At 56.4% G+C, this 14783-nt stretch overlaps 1 protein-coding gene across 1 annotated transcript; it reads right to left on the reverse strand.

Annotated features, from left to right (window-relative positions):
- Positions 1-425: 425 nt before the first annotated feature.
- Positions 426-12218, reverse strand: LMAN1L (lectin, mannose binding 1 like). Its single transcript, XM_039238216.1, has 13 exons — positions 12041-12218; positions 9419-9573; positions 9197-9304; positions 9044-9102; positions 8077-8176; positions 7561-7681; positions 6493-6548; positions 5779-5911; positions 5326-5477; positions 4135-4202; positions 2743-2866; positions 1994-2121; positions 426-690 (listed from the first exon to the last, which is right to left on the reverse strand). The coding sequence occupies exons 1-13, from the start codon at positions 12216-12218 to the stop codon at positions 558-560; spliced, it is 1515 nt and encodes a 504-aa protein (XP_039094147.1). The 3' UTR covers positions 426-557.
- Positions 12219-14783: the final 2565 nt, after the last annotated feature.

Genomic DNA, 14783 nt, shown 5'->3' on the forward strand with positions numbered 1-14783 from the left:
CCCAAAGAGCTGGACGCTGGGAAAGGGAGGGAGACCAGAAAGAGGGGAATCCCAGTTATGTCTGCGTGGGTTGCCTCAGAGTTCTCCCTCACATGCCAGCTCTGCTGACCCCTAGGGCTGCAGGAAGTGGGGAGGGAGAGACTTGTTCATGGTGATGCTGTCTGGGCTGGGCACCTGGAGATTCCACTCTTTGCTCTGGGGACAGAATTATCACAGTTGTGACTCCCTCTCGATCCACAGTCCAGGGCTCAAGGCTTGTGTCTGGTCTTTTGGCAATCAAGCCAGTCCCTGATGTCCTTGCCTGCTTGGAGCCCACTCCCAGCTACCTATCCAGAGAAGGTGAAAGCCTTCAGAGAAATTAAGATGAAGCCAGAAGGTAAATGAGCGTATCAAACAGAGCATGGGGAGATGTAGATTGCCTTTAATAAGATTGGAACTACCTCCAAACTAAGTGTGGGCAGGAGCTGGGCACCCAGAGGGAGAAGGTACCAGCCAAACCCTCAGCCCCTGAACACTATCCACCTCCTGGTGACATTCCTTCAGGGCTTTGAGGTGAGTCATGCGCGTATGCTGGAGGAGAGAGTCTGCCTCCTCAGAATCCCCAGGGCCCCAGGAATGCGTGGTGCAGGACGCAGAGGAGAGCTGCCTGTGGACAAACAGTCCTGAAGGCTCTTGCCCAGCTCCTGCCTACTGCCAGGGAAAGGAGAAGAAGGTTACTTGGATCTCTCCCTTCAGGGCTCTTGAAACCAAGCTTCTACACTCACCTCTCTACCATTCCTCCATCACAGCCTCCCTTATTCTAGGACCTTCCATGGCTCTCTTGGCCTGCCCCATCAGGACCACACTTTTTCCTTGGCATTCAAGGTCTGTCTAGGTGGCTCCAGCCTTATGGGCACCATTGAACTCTCACATAATGCATAGGCTTGTCATCATTTCCACTTCTTATCTTTGCTATTTTTACCTGGAGGCTGTCCCCTCTCCTACTCTGCTTTTAAAGCTCAGCACACTTTGGGGCACCTGGGTGGCTTAGTTGGTTAAGCGTCCGACTTTCCCTTAGGTCATGATCTCACGGTTCGTGGGTTTGAGCCCCGCGTCGGGCTCTGTGCTGACTGCCAGCTCAGAGCCTGGAGCCTGCTTCGGATTCTGTGTCTCCCTCTCTCTCTGACCCTCCCCTGCTCACGCTGTCTCTCTCTCTCTCTCCTAGAAATAAATAAAACATTAAAAAAAAAAAAAAAGCTCAGCACACTTCACTCCTCCAGGAGCATCCCAGATTGCACTGATTCTTCTTGTCTTGAAATTCCACCAGTATGGACGGCCAATCCCATTTCTGAGCACCTTAGCACACTCACCATCTCTAAATGTTTCATTCATTCAACAAACACCCGCCAAGCAGACTTAGTGACCTCCTCCACCCTTTAAATTCTCTTTGCCCAGTTTCACAAACTAATTCTACCCTTTGCTTTGACACTGAACTTGACATGTTTCCTCCAGAATATTGTGCTTTTTTTTTTTTTTTTTTTTTCATGCTTCCATGCCTTTTCTCATCCTGTTCCTCTGTACTGGTGCCTTTACTTAGCTTGTAAGGCTAGAAAACTCCTAGTTATCTTGACCCATATCCAGAGTCCCTTCCAGGTCAATTCCTTGATCTCCCTAAGCTGGGTCAAGTGCTTTTTTTCCCATAGTGTTATAGCCCCTGAGCTCCCTGCCATCGTGGCACTGACCAGATAGGGTGTGACTTTCAGTTACTCATCAGTTTCTCACATTAGCAAGTGAGATCTGTGAGGGCAGGACTTAGGTGGGACCAGCTATTGAGCAGGTGGTCAGTAGAGCTTGTTGAAACATGGGTCCTAGCCTGGGTGCTGCTCCTTGCCAGCTGGTAGACCAGCCATGTTCCCCTTGGGCCTCAGGGCCTCATCTCTCAAATTGAATGGCTATGACCCAGAATCAAGAGATGTCTAGTGGTATAGCATGTCTCACTCATGGGAAGACCTACCCAAAGTTCAAGTAACAGAAGAAGCCTATAGTCTGAATGAGGAGGAAGAACAAGAAGATGGCGGGCCGTAGGCATGAGGAGGCCCTTGGGGGTTGGCCAGATGGGCGAGGGTTCTTGGCTGCTGCTTTCTGAAAGGGGACATTGAAGATCCTGGATCAGCCTCTTACCCAGAAGGAAAAAGGGGACCTGGAATCTGGGCCATGCATGGGCTCTATTTCCCTCCCCTAGGCTTGGGGCACCCTGGTTCTCACCCGAGGAGAGGAAGCTACTTCCCCAACCCTAGTTCCCGTGGCTCATCTGTGGGAACAGCTGGGAAGGCTTGGGGGCAGGGATCAGCAGGGGTCTGAAGGCTCTAGAGATGAGAAAGAAGTAGAGAGTGAAAGACAAGGTGATGGAGAGGGCAAAGGTAAGAGCAAGATGGGCCAGGGACACAGGGAGGAGAGGGTTCCACCATTGAGCTCTAGTACTGCCGTTTCCCATCTGGTCACTGAGGAGGGGGTTGAACCGAATGGTCTCCAAGGCCTTGCTGCCATTGAGAGTCTGTGGGACTCTCCAGAATGCAGAGAGGGCAGAGAGAAGATGAGAGCTGCATCACAGACACAGGCACAGATACAGGTGCTGCCTGCCAGCAGTTCTGGGAGGGGAGCGCAAGGGCACAAGGGGTCTGGGGATGCAGAAGTGCTGGAAGAAGGGGGCTGAGCCAGGACTTCAAGGATGGGGCCCCCATGGTACCCTTCCTTCCCTCTCACCAATGGGGCCCGAAGGTCCCTCTGCAGGAGGCTGAGGATCTGGGCCAGCTCTAAGAAATGATGCTGGGTGCCTACAGGCAGATAGAAGAGCTGGGCTTTGGAGACCACGTGGGCAGCTGCATCCCTGGTGGGGGGTGGAAACCAAGGGAGATGACTCATTATCTCTTCTGGTTGCACCCAAGCCTCCTAACCATTTCTCACAATCCCTAACTGCAGCACCTGGTGGGAAACAGGTACCATCCAAACCTTCTTCCTATATCTTCAGACAGCTTTAGCTCAGAGAAGGGTCTCCCTAAAGTTGTCTGTTTCAACTCCAGGCTCCCTGGGCTTTGTTTCCCATCCCCAGGTCCCAGGGGATTTAGTTCCTCTCCCTCTTCCCATCTTCCCATCCCCAAGCATCTAGATGTGGATGAGGGACTCAGAATCCAGCATCCAGCCTGAAGCTTCCCTGCTCCATAGCATCGAGGTGACCACCCAGAACTCCATGGGTAGCTCCCTGGGCTTGGCCTAGAGTGGGGTGCTGAGAGGCTATAGGGAGACAAAAAGAAGTCGGGGACTGCCCCCTTCAGCTGGGCATGATCTTAGTCATGGTTCCTCCAAGATCACCATCAAAACATCCCCTCATTGGGGGAAGGCTCCGATTTACCAACCCTCCCTGGGAGAGTTACTTTTAAATTAGGATGTTCAAAACTTTAAGCTTGGGGCACCTGGGTGGCTAGCGTTCGACTTCAACTCAGGTCATGATCTCATGGTTCATGAGTTTGAGCCCCATGTTGGGCTCTGTGCTGACAGATCAGAGCCTGAAGCCTGCTTCAGATTCTGTACCTACCTTTCTCTCTGCCCCTCCCCTGCTCGTACTCTGTCTCTCTGTCTCTCTCTCTCAAAAATAAACAGTAAAAAATTTTTTTAAAGAAGTTGAAAAATTCTTTTTTTTTTTTAATTTTTTTTTAATGTTTTATTTATTTTTAGGAGAGAGAGAGAGAGACAGCGTGAGCAGGGGAGGGTCAGAGAGAGAGGGAGTCACAGACTGAAACAGGCTCCAGGCTCTGAGCTGGCAGTCAGCACAGAGCCCGACGCGGGGCTCGAACCCACGAACTGCGAGATCATGACCTAAGGGAAAGTCGGATGCTTAACCGACTAAGCCACCCAGGTGCCCCAAGAAGTTGAAAAATTCTTAAAAAAACAACAATTTTAACTTGATTCAATTAAATCCAGGTCATCTGGACAGACCTAACTCTGCCCCGGCCCCTCCCGATGTGCCAGGCTTTGTGCTGGATGCTCAGGAAGTGAGGAAAGGACTAGGGGGCCCACGGAGGAGCTTGAGGCTGAGCAAGTGGGTGGAGCAGGACTTCTCTGCCCCTCCCCCACACCCCTCCTTGCAGGTGCCCTTACCTCATCTCTTGCAGGTCCTGGAGCAGAGTCCTCTGTCCACGGAGCAGGGCGCTGACCTTGGCAGAGTCCTGCAGTAGTTCCAGCCTGTTCTCTAGGGCCCAGGGCACAGCCCCTCTCTTCTCAGGGTCTACCTTCCCGAAAGACACTGTAGCCGCCTTCCTTCTGGAAGGCCTTGCAGCTCACCTGGCCCCTCTTCAGTTTGGACATTATCTGACACATTGAGTTATCCCTGTCCATCTGGGCTTCTGGATTCCCCCTCCTCTCAAATTCTCCCCGTTGCCCCGAGGGTCACGGGCTTTCTCCCCTTTCCAGAAGTGGTTCTGTCTTTAAAGGAGTCAGAGGCCCAGTCCAGTCTTCTACCTCCCACCCCTCCCACCCCACCCCAACCACAGGGCAAGTTCAGGATGGGGCTGGTGGGGAGCAGATCTCAGTGCTTGGGCCTCTGTCTTGGTGAGTGGACTGGAGAAGTGGCCGCCCCTCTCTGGGGTGGATAGAATCTGGCAGGAGGAGTTCTGGGCCTGGAAGTAGGGTCACAGAGGCCTAGCCTTGGAGTGTGGCCCCATCCCCACTTCCCCACTCCAGCTGCCCAGCCTCAGCTGCTCTGGCCTGCGGACATAAGATGTAAACCCTGAGCTGCCAGAGCCCAGCAAAGCCCACAGGAGGCCCTTGGCCTCTTCTGCCCAGCATCCAACAGCTTGACTGAATTCAGCTCTCGGGCCCCAGGCTGGGCCTGCCGTGGGGCATGACTCTTTGGAGGAGAAGCCAGAATGGCAGTGGAGATAAAAACGAGGATTCTGGTGCGTCTGAGCATTAAGCAAGCCGTATGGGAACCAAATCACATGCGGAACTACATGCAAATTAGCACCCAGTCTATTTCTGGCACTTGTCTGGACCCGTGTCCAAATACCTGGCATCGCCTCTCTGCAGCCCCGGCCGGTTGGATCCATGGGCATTTGCTCATGCAGGGCTACCCACCCGCCCTCCTGGCAGGTCCACCCCACCCTGCAGCCTGCAGCACTGCACCCCTGCCCACCTTTCCCTCCAGACCTTGGGGGGAGACTAGTTCTGAAGTATAGTGCTTGCTCCTCTTTCTGGACTGAGGGAGCCCACTGGTACCAGGGACCCAGTGCCTGGGGAGCTTGCTTTTCCAGGCCTGCAGGCAGGGCCTTGGGTGCCCAAGGGGCCACTCACCCAGTCTCCCTCAGGTCTGGTGTGACCGGGGACCCCCAGGTGCTTCCTCCATTGCTTCTCAGCCTGGGTCAACTGTCTGGAGAGACCCTGGAGAGCCTGCAGGATCTGGTTGTATCTGCCCAGCGTCTCTTCCAGGCCAAGGATCCTTTCCCCTGGAGATTAGGGCACAGCTGGGATAGGCAGCCCGCTGCACTGGGGTAGCAGATCCTAGCTTTGGGGGCTTCTTGGAGAGGAGGGGCAGAAAAGCATGCCTTGGCCTCCAACTCTCCCCTGGAAAGATGTCTGGGGGGTGGGGTGGGGACGGGACAGAGCCTGGGCCTCAGGGTCTGCTAGACGTGGCCTCCTCGGGCCTTCATCTCCCGATTGGTTAAAGCCCTCCTGATCCCAAGGGAAGAGGATCCTGTGACGCTCAAATGGGCCCCTACTTCACCTGCCTGCTCCCTGGGTCCCTACCCTCTTCCTGGACCTCGGAGCTCAGCTTTGGAATCACATCCTCCCTGGTGCCTAGGGCCAGCCTTGCCCGAAGCCCTTCCAGCTGCTTCAGCAGCCGGAGCTGCTCCATCTCCAGAAAGGGCGGTGGGGAAGGCTGGAAGGAGAATCCAAAACTCAGGCCTGAGCCCCATGGGAGAGCTGCGGGTGGGGGGAGCCTTCCCGCGGGGCCTCCACCAGTCCAGTCCCGCCCCCAGACCCAACACTCATCCCACCCAGGGAAGAAGCACACCGCCCACCAGGCCCTGCGGTTTCAGGCTCCGCTGCTGCCGATCCCCACGCTCTCAGGACTCAGACCTTTGTCTGTGCTGCTCCTCCACTTAGCTACTCTCTCTGCCCTTTCAAGCTCACGCCTTCCTTCTGGGTGGCCTTCCCTGCTCCCTCAGCTGGTCAGGACCTGTCCTCTATGTTCCCACAGCTCTCAGCCAGCCTGGGAGTGGTTGGGGACAGGGCCTAGCTCTAGGTCACATGCGGCCCCCAGCACTACTCTGGACAAGGCCTGGTCTGAGCAGCTCACAGAGAGAGAGAGAGAGAGGGAGAAAGAGAGAGATCAGTAGAGATATCAGCTGGAATGACAGGGCTGGCTGCACCATGACACAGGCAGAAACATCTGGGGCGGGGCCCCTGGACTGTCTCTCCCCCAGCAATCCCTGAAGGCTGGCCCAGGGCTGGCATCACCTTTGGATCCGGCTCATTCAGACTGAAGGTCAGGAAAGACAGGATGTCATGGTCATCTGGGGGGGGGGGAGGGGGTAGAGAAAGGAAGGTAAGACCCCCGCCTCACCCAGGAGCCCACTTACTCAGCCCTCCCCCTCACCCCCCAGCCTCCATTATATTCCAGGCAGGCAGGAAATCTGGGTGACTCTGGGCAGCTCTGACCCTCGTCTTGCTCTCTTCACAGGAAAGGTGTGAGGGGCAGACAAGCAGCTGGGTGGACACGCAGAGCCTGGGTGGGCCCACAGTGAGTGGGAAAACTGGACAGTCTGGGGTTAGAGCCACGGCAACAGACTGCGTGACACCCTCAGGCCCCAGGGTGGCAGAAGCAACACACGATGGCCACCTCCTCAGCATGGCTCTGAGACCATGCCACTCTCCTCCTCAGAAACTTCCGTGGCTCCCTAGTGCTCAGGATCTAAAGACTGAAGTCCAGGCCTTCAAGAATGCCCACTCTCAGACTGCACCCTGCTTTCCAGCTGCGGGTCCCTCCCTGGACCCTTCCTGTGTTACACCCTTTTAGTTTCCTCAGTGTCCTCACGGCGTCCCTCTTCCACTTGTTCCCAGCTTGGGCCACTCAGAGGGCCATCCCTGGAGTAAAAGCTGCTGCTGCTTCTTTTTTTTTTTTGAGAAACAGAGAGAGACTGTGAGCATGGGAGGGGCAGAGAGAGAGGGAGACACAGAATCTGAAGCAGACTCCAGGTTCTGAGCACAGAGCCTGTTGCAGGGCTCGAACCCAAGAACCGTGAGATCATGACCGGAGCCAAAGTCAGACACTTAACGAACTGAGCCACCCAGGTGCCTCTGGAGTAAGAGCTTCTTGTGCTCTATCCTATTTGAGACTTTCGGCGACTCTGCAAGGCAGACATGACCTTGCCCCGATGGTAACAGAGGCCCAGAGAGGGCGCATGACTTGCCCAAACCACGCAGAGAGGAAGGGGCTGGCCCTATACCCAGAGCTCTTTAGAAGGTGTGCTGGGATGTTTCATTCGGTACCACTCCTCCGCTCTTACCTGCCCAGAAGGCCCTCACCTGCCAGGGTGCCAGTGGCTGCCGAGACCCCAAAGAAACCTCCAGGAGCCAAAAGCAGGGGACCCACGTCGACACAGACCTCATCTAAGTTGTCGGGAGTGAGGCCACGGTTCAAGGACACCTGCGGGGCGCAGAGGAGTGAGCCCCTGGCGGATGGAACCCCCGCCCCTCCCCTGACCCCAGCAGCGGGTTATCACCCCCCACCTCTGATTCATCGGGTTCCCTGGTTCTAAGGTTGGGCGGGCAGCCGCCCAGCTTGGTGTCGGCGTGGCGTGCAGGGGCATGCTTGCGGGGTCCCACGCCAGCCCTCGGAAGTATGTGCTCTGGGAGTTAGGAGTCTGCGCGGGGAGGTGGGTCCCCTGTGGGTGCCACCTGTATGTGCCAGGACCCCTGTGTGGTGTCCCAGGCCCGAGTCCGTTGAGACCCGGGGCGCTCCCATTGCAACTCCGCAGCTCCGAGTCCTCTAGTCTGCACTCCCTACCCGGAGAGTCTGCAAAAGCAGGGAGGGCTACTCACGCGCAGCCTCTGACCCCAGTAGGTGATCCGCACTCTGAGGGGGGTCGGCAGGTTGCGGAAGTCTCGGTGGCAGGAGCCCAGCACCCTGCTGGCTCCATCCCTGTGGGCACTTGGAGTCTAGCTGGGCCGCACGGGACCCAAGGCCTGGCCAGTGGGGGTGGTCCCGGGGGCCATTCTGCCCAGGCCTACAGCACCACCCCCCCCCTCACGGGTCACCCGGGATGGAACGTGTCCCTGCTGTCCAGCGTGAGTCTTCCTTGCTTCTTTAGCGGGAGTGGCAGGAGACGCCAAGGCCTTCCTGTGACTCTTCCCTCGGGGACAGAGCCTGGAGCAACAGTGGAGCTCTACCCCCCTCCCCCCCCTGCTCCCCGCTACCCCACCACCGACTGTCTCTCCCCTAGACTCCAAGTCCCCCTGCGCCTCTGGGGAGGGCTCCCCTTTCCTCTCCTTTCTGCTGGGCTTGATCTGCAGCAGGACAGACTCAGGACAGACAACAAGAGCCAAGTTCTGCAGGCCTGAGAGGTGCCAGGTTTCTCTGGGCGCACAGACAGACACACAGAAGGCACTTCCGCCTCAGGCCAAGAGGGAGGCCTGCCAGAGCAGGGAGAAGCCAGCTCTGTGATGTGCACTCTAGCTGTGTGACCTTGGGCAAATGACCACATCTTTCCAAACCGAGTTCCCCCATCTTTAAAATGAGGATAATAATTGGAACTACCTCATAACATTGTTATGAGGGTTCGCTAAGACAATGAATGTGAAGTGCTTGGCGCTGTGCCCTGCAGACAGGTAAGCCCGCTCCATAAATGCTAGCAATTACTCTAATTGTTATGAGCTAACAAGGCAGAGGGAGTTCCAGGGCAGCAGCCATCAGCTGAGCTGAGCAGGGCCTGGCGTACACAGTGTGGGTAGCCGCTGAGGCCCCCGGGGCCCAGGAACGAGGTATGGGTCAGTCCGGACAGGCCCTTACCCACGTGGCTCGTAGTGAATGTGCCCATCACTGGCCAGCACACGGATGGTGGGGCTGTTCTGCATGGGAGATGACAGGCAGCCTGAGCCATGGGTACCAGGTTGGGGGAGGGGGAGGAAGGGGATGGGGGTGGGGCAGGAGATCACTACTCACCTGGGTGTCCTCGCTGGAGGAGTCGAAGAGGATCCCGATGCCATCCCACGAGGCCGGCCCCTCCAGGACAGAGCCTACTTGGCCCCTGCCCCGGGTGTACCACATGGCCTGCGGGGCCCCAGCTGCTCAGCCCAGGGGACCCTGCGGGACACTGGAAGCTTGGGCTCACCACCCCCCTCCCTGACTCACCCCCTCCTCCGGGCCTCGGTTGGGGCCACTCACCATGCCCTTGGCTCCCCGCCGCCCTGGCCCAGTCACCCTCATCTGCATGTCCACCTCCCAGGCGGAGAAGAGGACAGGGTCCCTGCTCCACACGGCGCCACTGCGGTTCTGCATGGATGGGGCCAGCCGCACCGCTTCCAGGCCCGGGATGGCGTCTGTGTGACCAGGGCAGCTCAGGGCGGGGTCCCCGCCGTCCCCTACTCCCCCATCACGCTCCCTCACTGGCCTGGGCTGGGCTTCGAGGGAGGAAGGGAGTAACGTCAAGGCCTGCCATTAAATGACAGGCCGGCTGTCGGACACGGGAGCCCATTGAAGAAGTGGGGCAAGGAGCCCAGCAGAGCGGGTGGGCCCTTGCCACGTAAGCCTCACCACACATCTATGCCGCCTGCTTTTATAAAACCCACTTGACACATGAGGCTCAGAGAAGTTAAGGAACTAAATGGATTGGAACCCCGCTCCCCCTGAGTCCATAGCTTTGAACTGCACGGTCCACTTAGATGTGGAGTTTTTTTGATAAATGCAGCACGATACTGTAAATGTATTTTCTCTTTCTTATGATTTTCTTAATAACATTTTCTTCTCTTCTCCGGCTTACCTTACACAGTATATAATGCACACAACACACAAAATATGTGTTACTCGACTGTCTATGTTATTGGTAAAGCTATTAGCAGTTAAGCTTTGGGGGAGTCAGGTTATACTCGAATTTTCCGCTGTGTGTGGGGTCGGCGCCCCTGACCCCTGCCATGTTCCAGTGACACCTTTACAAGTTTTTCCGACAAGAGAGATTTGCGTCCACCCCTTTCTGTTTCTCAGGCGAGAAAACAGGCCCCGTGAAGGAAAGGACATGCCCGGAGCCACCAGACACAGGAGAGTAGTTTGTGCAAACAGTCATGTTGGGGTTTAGGACTCCAGGCGGTGAGAACATGAGACACTCCAGGGTGGCCCACTGAGGCAGGGGAGGGGCAGGGCGTGGGGCAGGTTCCTGGTGCAGGTCCCCAGGGGACATTGCAAGGTGAGGAGAGCCTGAGAGCAAGGGTGAGGAGTGGCTGGCAGGGCTGTGAGGAAAGGGAGCGTGTGGGAGAGAATTCACAGCGGCCGGGGCGGGGGAGGCCTATCTGGTAAGAGGAAGGAAAGGGCAGAGAAACTGAGGCAGGCTTGGCAAGAATCAGAGGAAGGGAGCTCAGAGGCCTCACCCCAGCTGGCTCCCCACCCCTCTGGCCTGCCAGCCTGGAACCTGGCCCAAGGCCCAGTCCTTGCCAGGACTTTCCGGAGGCTGCTAATCCAGGCTGTTTGCTCAGCAAAGGCCAGGGCTGGGGGCAGGGATGCTGGGAGGCTGCAAGGCCAGAAGTCCCGGGGGCCTTCGAAGCCACCGCCTCCCCTGAAGTGACTTGTAGGAGGCAAGGACTGCCCAAAGTGTGGGCTCCCCGAGTCTGACTCTGCCCTGTGTCTCTGGCCTGGGCACAGAGGGGCATGGTGGCGGAAGACTAACAATAAGGATGAGTGAGTGAGGGAATGAATGAATGGACAGTGAGCATATCACTGCGTGATCTTGGAGGATGCGCCTCTGCTCCCCGCTGCCGTCTGTGACACTCCTGACTTGACAAGGCGCCTGGCAGGCAGTGAGTGCCCTACAGGCCCTGCCATCCCAGGCTTGAGGCAGGGCCTGGCTTGTTGCTGTGGGAATCAGCCCTTTCCTTTGTTTACCTCCCATGCCTCTGTGAGGGAAGATTGGGCCAAGACTCTCCTGAAAGGGCCTGTCGTCCCCCTGTTCTGTTCTCCATCAGGAATCATGCCATTTCTCAGAACTTACATCTCATAGACACAGACATACATAATGGATCTGCTTTCTCTTTTCGCTTTGCCTGCTAGGTGCCTCTGAACCAGATCTATGGCCCAACTCTGAAGGGTGGGCAGACCTCACAGCGTATTTTGGCAACCAGCCATGTCCCTGGATTCATTTCATGCCTTGGCCCTAACCAAGTCTCATTCTTCTTGCTCCTTCCTGACTTAAGCTCCTGCTACTGCGTAGGTCCTTGTAAGTCCCCACAAATCCTCTATGAACAAGATCGAGAAGACAGACTCTTTGTAGGGTCTGGGTTTGGAAGTTCCTGAAGTTAAGATGCTCTCATGCCTGCTTCCAACCAACACACACACAGGGCAGACCTGGCGTCCTCTCTGGCAAAGCAGCTGGCCACGAGGGTGCCTCCCTTCGGGCAGTCCCCCCATCCTCACGGACAGCCACAGGCTCGGCAGCAAGGAGCAGAGAGAAGGGAGGTTGGTGCTGGTCCCGGCTGCCCTGTGTCTGTGTGTCTGGGACTCAGGACGTGAGCATGCGTGTGTTTAGGGGCCCAAGAGGCAGAGGAAGAAGAGGGGGTCCGAGGAGAAGCAAAAGGAAAAGAGGAAAATCCTAGGGCAGAGGAGAGAGGCGGAGAGGAGAAATGGAGACTAGCGGACGGGGTGGGATTGTGGTGGGTGGAACAGGAAACAAGCCTGGGAGGGGTCCTGGGGTCCTGTCTTGGGCAGAGGCTGGTACCGGCAGGCACAGCCGCCCAGAGCTGGTCAGCCCCTCCAGCCCTATGCGGGGACCTGGGCATGGCTGGTCCCTACCCCGCCCCTCACCTCCATGGTGACTCCAGAAGGGTATTCCAGCCCCAGGCAACGCCAGTCTTGGTCCTTTGAAGCTGAGCTTGTACTCAAACCTTCTCTGGGGAGGACTGGCCCCCACAGGATTGTGGGAGCCCAGGAGCAGCAGGAGGAGAAGGCAGAACAAGGCGTCAGGGCCACTGACCACCAGCATTGTGGAGGGAACTGGTGTCTGGGCCCCAGGGTGGAGCTGCAGCTGGGAGGCCAGGGGAGGGGCCCCGGGGACTGGGCCCGGTGGGGAGGAGCTGGTTTCTGGCACTCTCCTCTCCCTTCATCCCCGACACAGACACCCTGTTCCTTCTAGGCCTGACCTCAAGCCCAGCCCCTTCGTCATCTCCAGCCTGACCCCTGACCTGTCGCCCACCTGGCTCTGCCCCATTCCTGGGCCCTGGCCGTCTTTCTACCCTTTCTCAGCTCCGGCAGCCGAATGGCCTCAGGGATCATGAGGACGGGCCCCAGCCCTCAGCAGCCCTGGCCTCTCCCCTTGCTCAGGATGGGCCTCCACATCCTGCCTCCTGCCCGCAGATGGAAGTCCCGACCGTTTGGCCATCGTCCTGCCGACCCCGGACTTCCTGTCCTGCTCGCGCCGCTGTGGTGCCCAGCTCTGCCCCACGTACCCAAACCCACATACCTCCAGGCAGCCTGGTTTCCTTGACACATAAATTACATGAAGAAAAAAAAAAAGGGAGGAGCACCTGGGTGGCTCAGTCGGTTGGGCGTCCCACTTCGGCTCAGGTCATGATCTTGTGGTTCGTGACTCTGAGCCCCACATCGGACCCTGCCGGCAGCTCAGAGCCTGGAGCCTGCTTCGGATTGTGTTTCCCTCTCTCTCTGTCCCTCCCCTGCTTGCACTTTGTCTCTCTCTCTTGAAAATAAATGAACATTAAAATTAAAAAAAAAAAAAAGAAACGGGAAAGAAAGGGGGGTTTTGACAGAGCAAATACGTGCAATTGTGCAAACTTGTTTGGAGCCTAATTTTAACCCACCAACTTGGAGGGGAGGGTGGAATGAGACTGTTAGGGAAATCTGAACAATGAATGCTTGATTAAATTAAGGAATTATTGTTTAAAGGTTTTAGGAGTAATAATGGTATTGTGGTTACATTTTTTTAAAAAAGCATTTTGCCTTTTAGAGAAGCGTACCAAAGCTGTACAAGTGAACTGATAACATGTCTAGGATTTGCTTCCAAGCGTCTCAGAGTTTGGGGGAGGCGGGGTGTGGAGGGCACAGGACTGGCCTGGAGCGGCTGTTCATGTGGGATTGGGAGGCTGTGGGGGTTCATTATAGTCTTCTCCCTACTGCATATTTTGTATGATTATTTCCATACTGAAAATGTTTTTAAAAAGAAAGCCTCTCTTCCACGTATTTTCACTCCGATAAATGTTCATTTTCCAGAGTGGCTCGTTCACTCAGGATTCCGGCTGGCTGAAGTTTTACTGTGCTTTGCAAGTTCCCGGTAGGGTTCTGTGCCTGAAGCTCTACGAATTAATTAAAATCAAGGAGGTACATGGAAAATTTTAGGACATGCGAAAATAAAACTTTCATTTCTCAACAGTAAGTAAGCCCTCAGCCGCCTCCACTGGCTGGCCCCTCACCTCCACGGCCATGCGGTGGAAAGGAGGGCCCGGGTCTGGCCCTGCTCCCTCGCCTGCCACTCCGTCCTTCTTGCTCCAGCCCAGGCCTGACGGTGACCCCTGTTCTGTGCTTCTAATGGACACTCAACTTGTCTCTGTAGTGTGGAATGGTGTGAACAGCCACTTCCTCGTCTCCCCTCCCCTATGCTCTGAGAAGCTTCCTCGCTCCCCGCAGGACTCCCCTGCCCCTGACAGCCCCCCTTAGCTGCCCCTTTGCTGCTGCCCTTCCTTCCTGGCCCCTCACACTGGGGCTCCCGTGTTTGTGCCTCTCTTCACTTTCCGCTTGGTTCCTGGCCAAGTTCGCCCACGTCCGTGGCTTTTAGCGCTCTTGCTATGCTCATGAACCCCAAACCTCTTATAGTCAACCTGGCTTGTCCCAGAGCTGCGGGCCTGGATGAGTGTCTAACTCTTAAGGGGACATCTCTGCTTGGATGTCACAAAGGCCCCCAGACAACGTGTCCAAAAGAGACTCACGGTCTCCAGGCTCCGGCCCCTCCTGGTCCAGGGCTAGGGTCTCATGGATGGCAACCCCCACTTTGTCAAGCCGGAGCGAGCTCTTCAAGTTGTTCTTGCTACTCTTATGTTACCTTACCTGATCCTCTGATCCCCAAGCCTTTTCTTTATCTTTACAATGGGGTAATAATGGCATATATCCCCAGAAGTTGATAGGAGGGGGACATGAGATGACACATGCAGTGTGCATAGACAGTAAGGCCTGGCAGGCAGTGAGCCCTCAGCTCAGTACAACGTCAGCTGTGTTCACCTTCCTCTCTGCCTCCTATGGGTTCCCCAGTCCGGGCCACCACCAGTCACCTCCTGCCTGGGTGACCATAGCCTCCTCTCTGTCTCGCTGACCCCACTCTGGACACTCCCACCCCCCAGGGCCAGATTATAACCAGAATTATTTTTCTAAAATGCAGATCGGACCACACCACTCCTTGCTTGTGCCTCAACACAGGCGCTCCTGGCCATCTTTGTATGAAGTTAAATTCACAGGGCCTGCAAAGCCAGCGGGGTCTGGGCCCTGCGTTCTCTCCAGCCTTACTTCCTCCCAAAAGACCCTGATTGGCTCCTTGGGCCCAGCT

Source organism: Hyaena hyaena, unplaced genomic scaffold, assembly GCF_003009895.1.
Source record: "Hyaena hyaena isolate Hyena2069 unplaced genomic scaffold, ASM300989v1 scaffold_137, whole genome shotgun sequence".
NCBI classification, from domain to species: Eukaryota; Metazoa; Chordata; class Mammalia; order Carnivora; family Hyaenidae; genus Hyaena; species Hyaena hyaena.

Excerpts from the sequence above, each read along its gene's own strand:
- LMAN1L (XM_039238216.1), bottom strand. The coding sequence starts at position 12,218 with ATGCTGGTGGTCAGTGGCCCTGACGCCTTGTTCTGCCTTCTCCTCCTG. Across the intron at positions 2,122-2,742 it reads GGGACCTTCGGGCCCCATTG|AAAGCAGCAGCCAAGAACCC; the intron begins GTGAGAGGGAAG and ends GTCCCCTTTCAG. Across the intron at positions 691-1,993 it reads TTCTGTTACTTGAACTTTGG|TAGGCAGGAGCTGGGCAAGA; the intron begins GTAGGTCTTCCC and ends TTTCCCTGGCAG.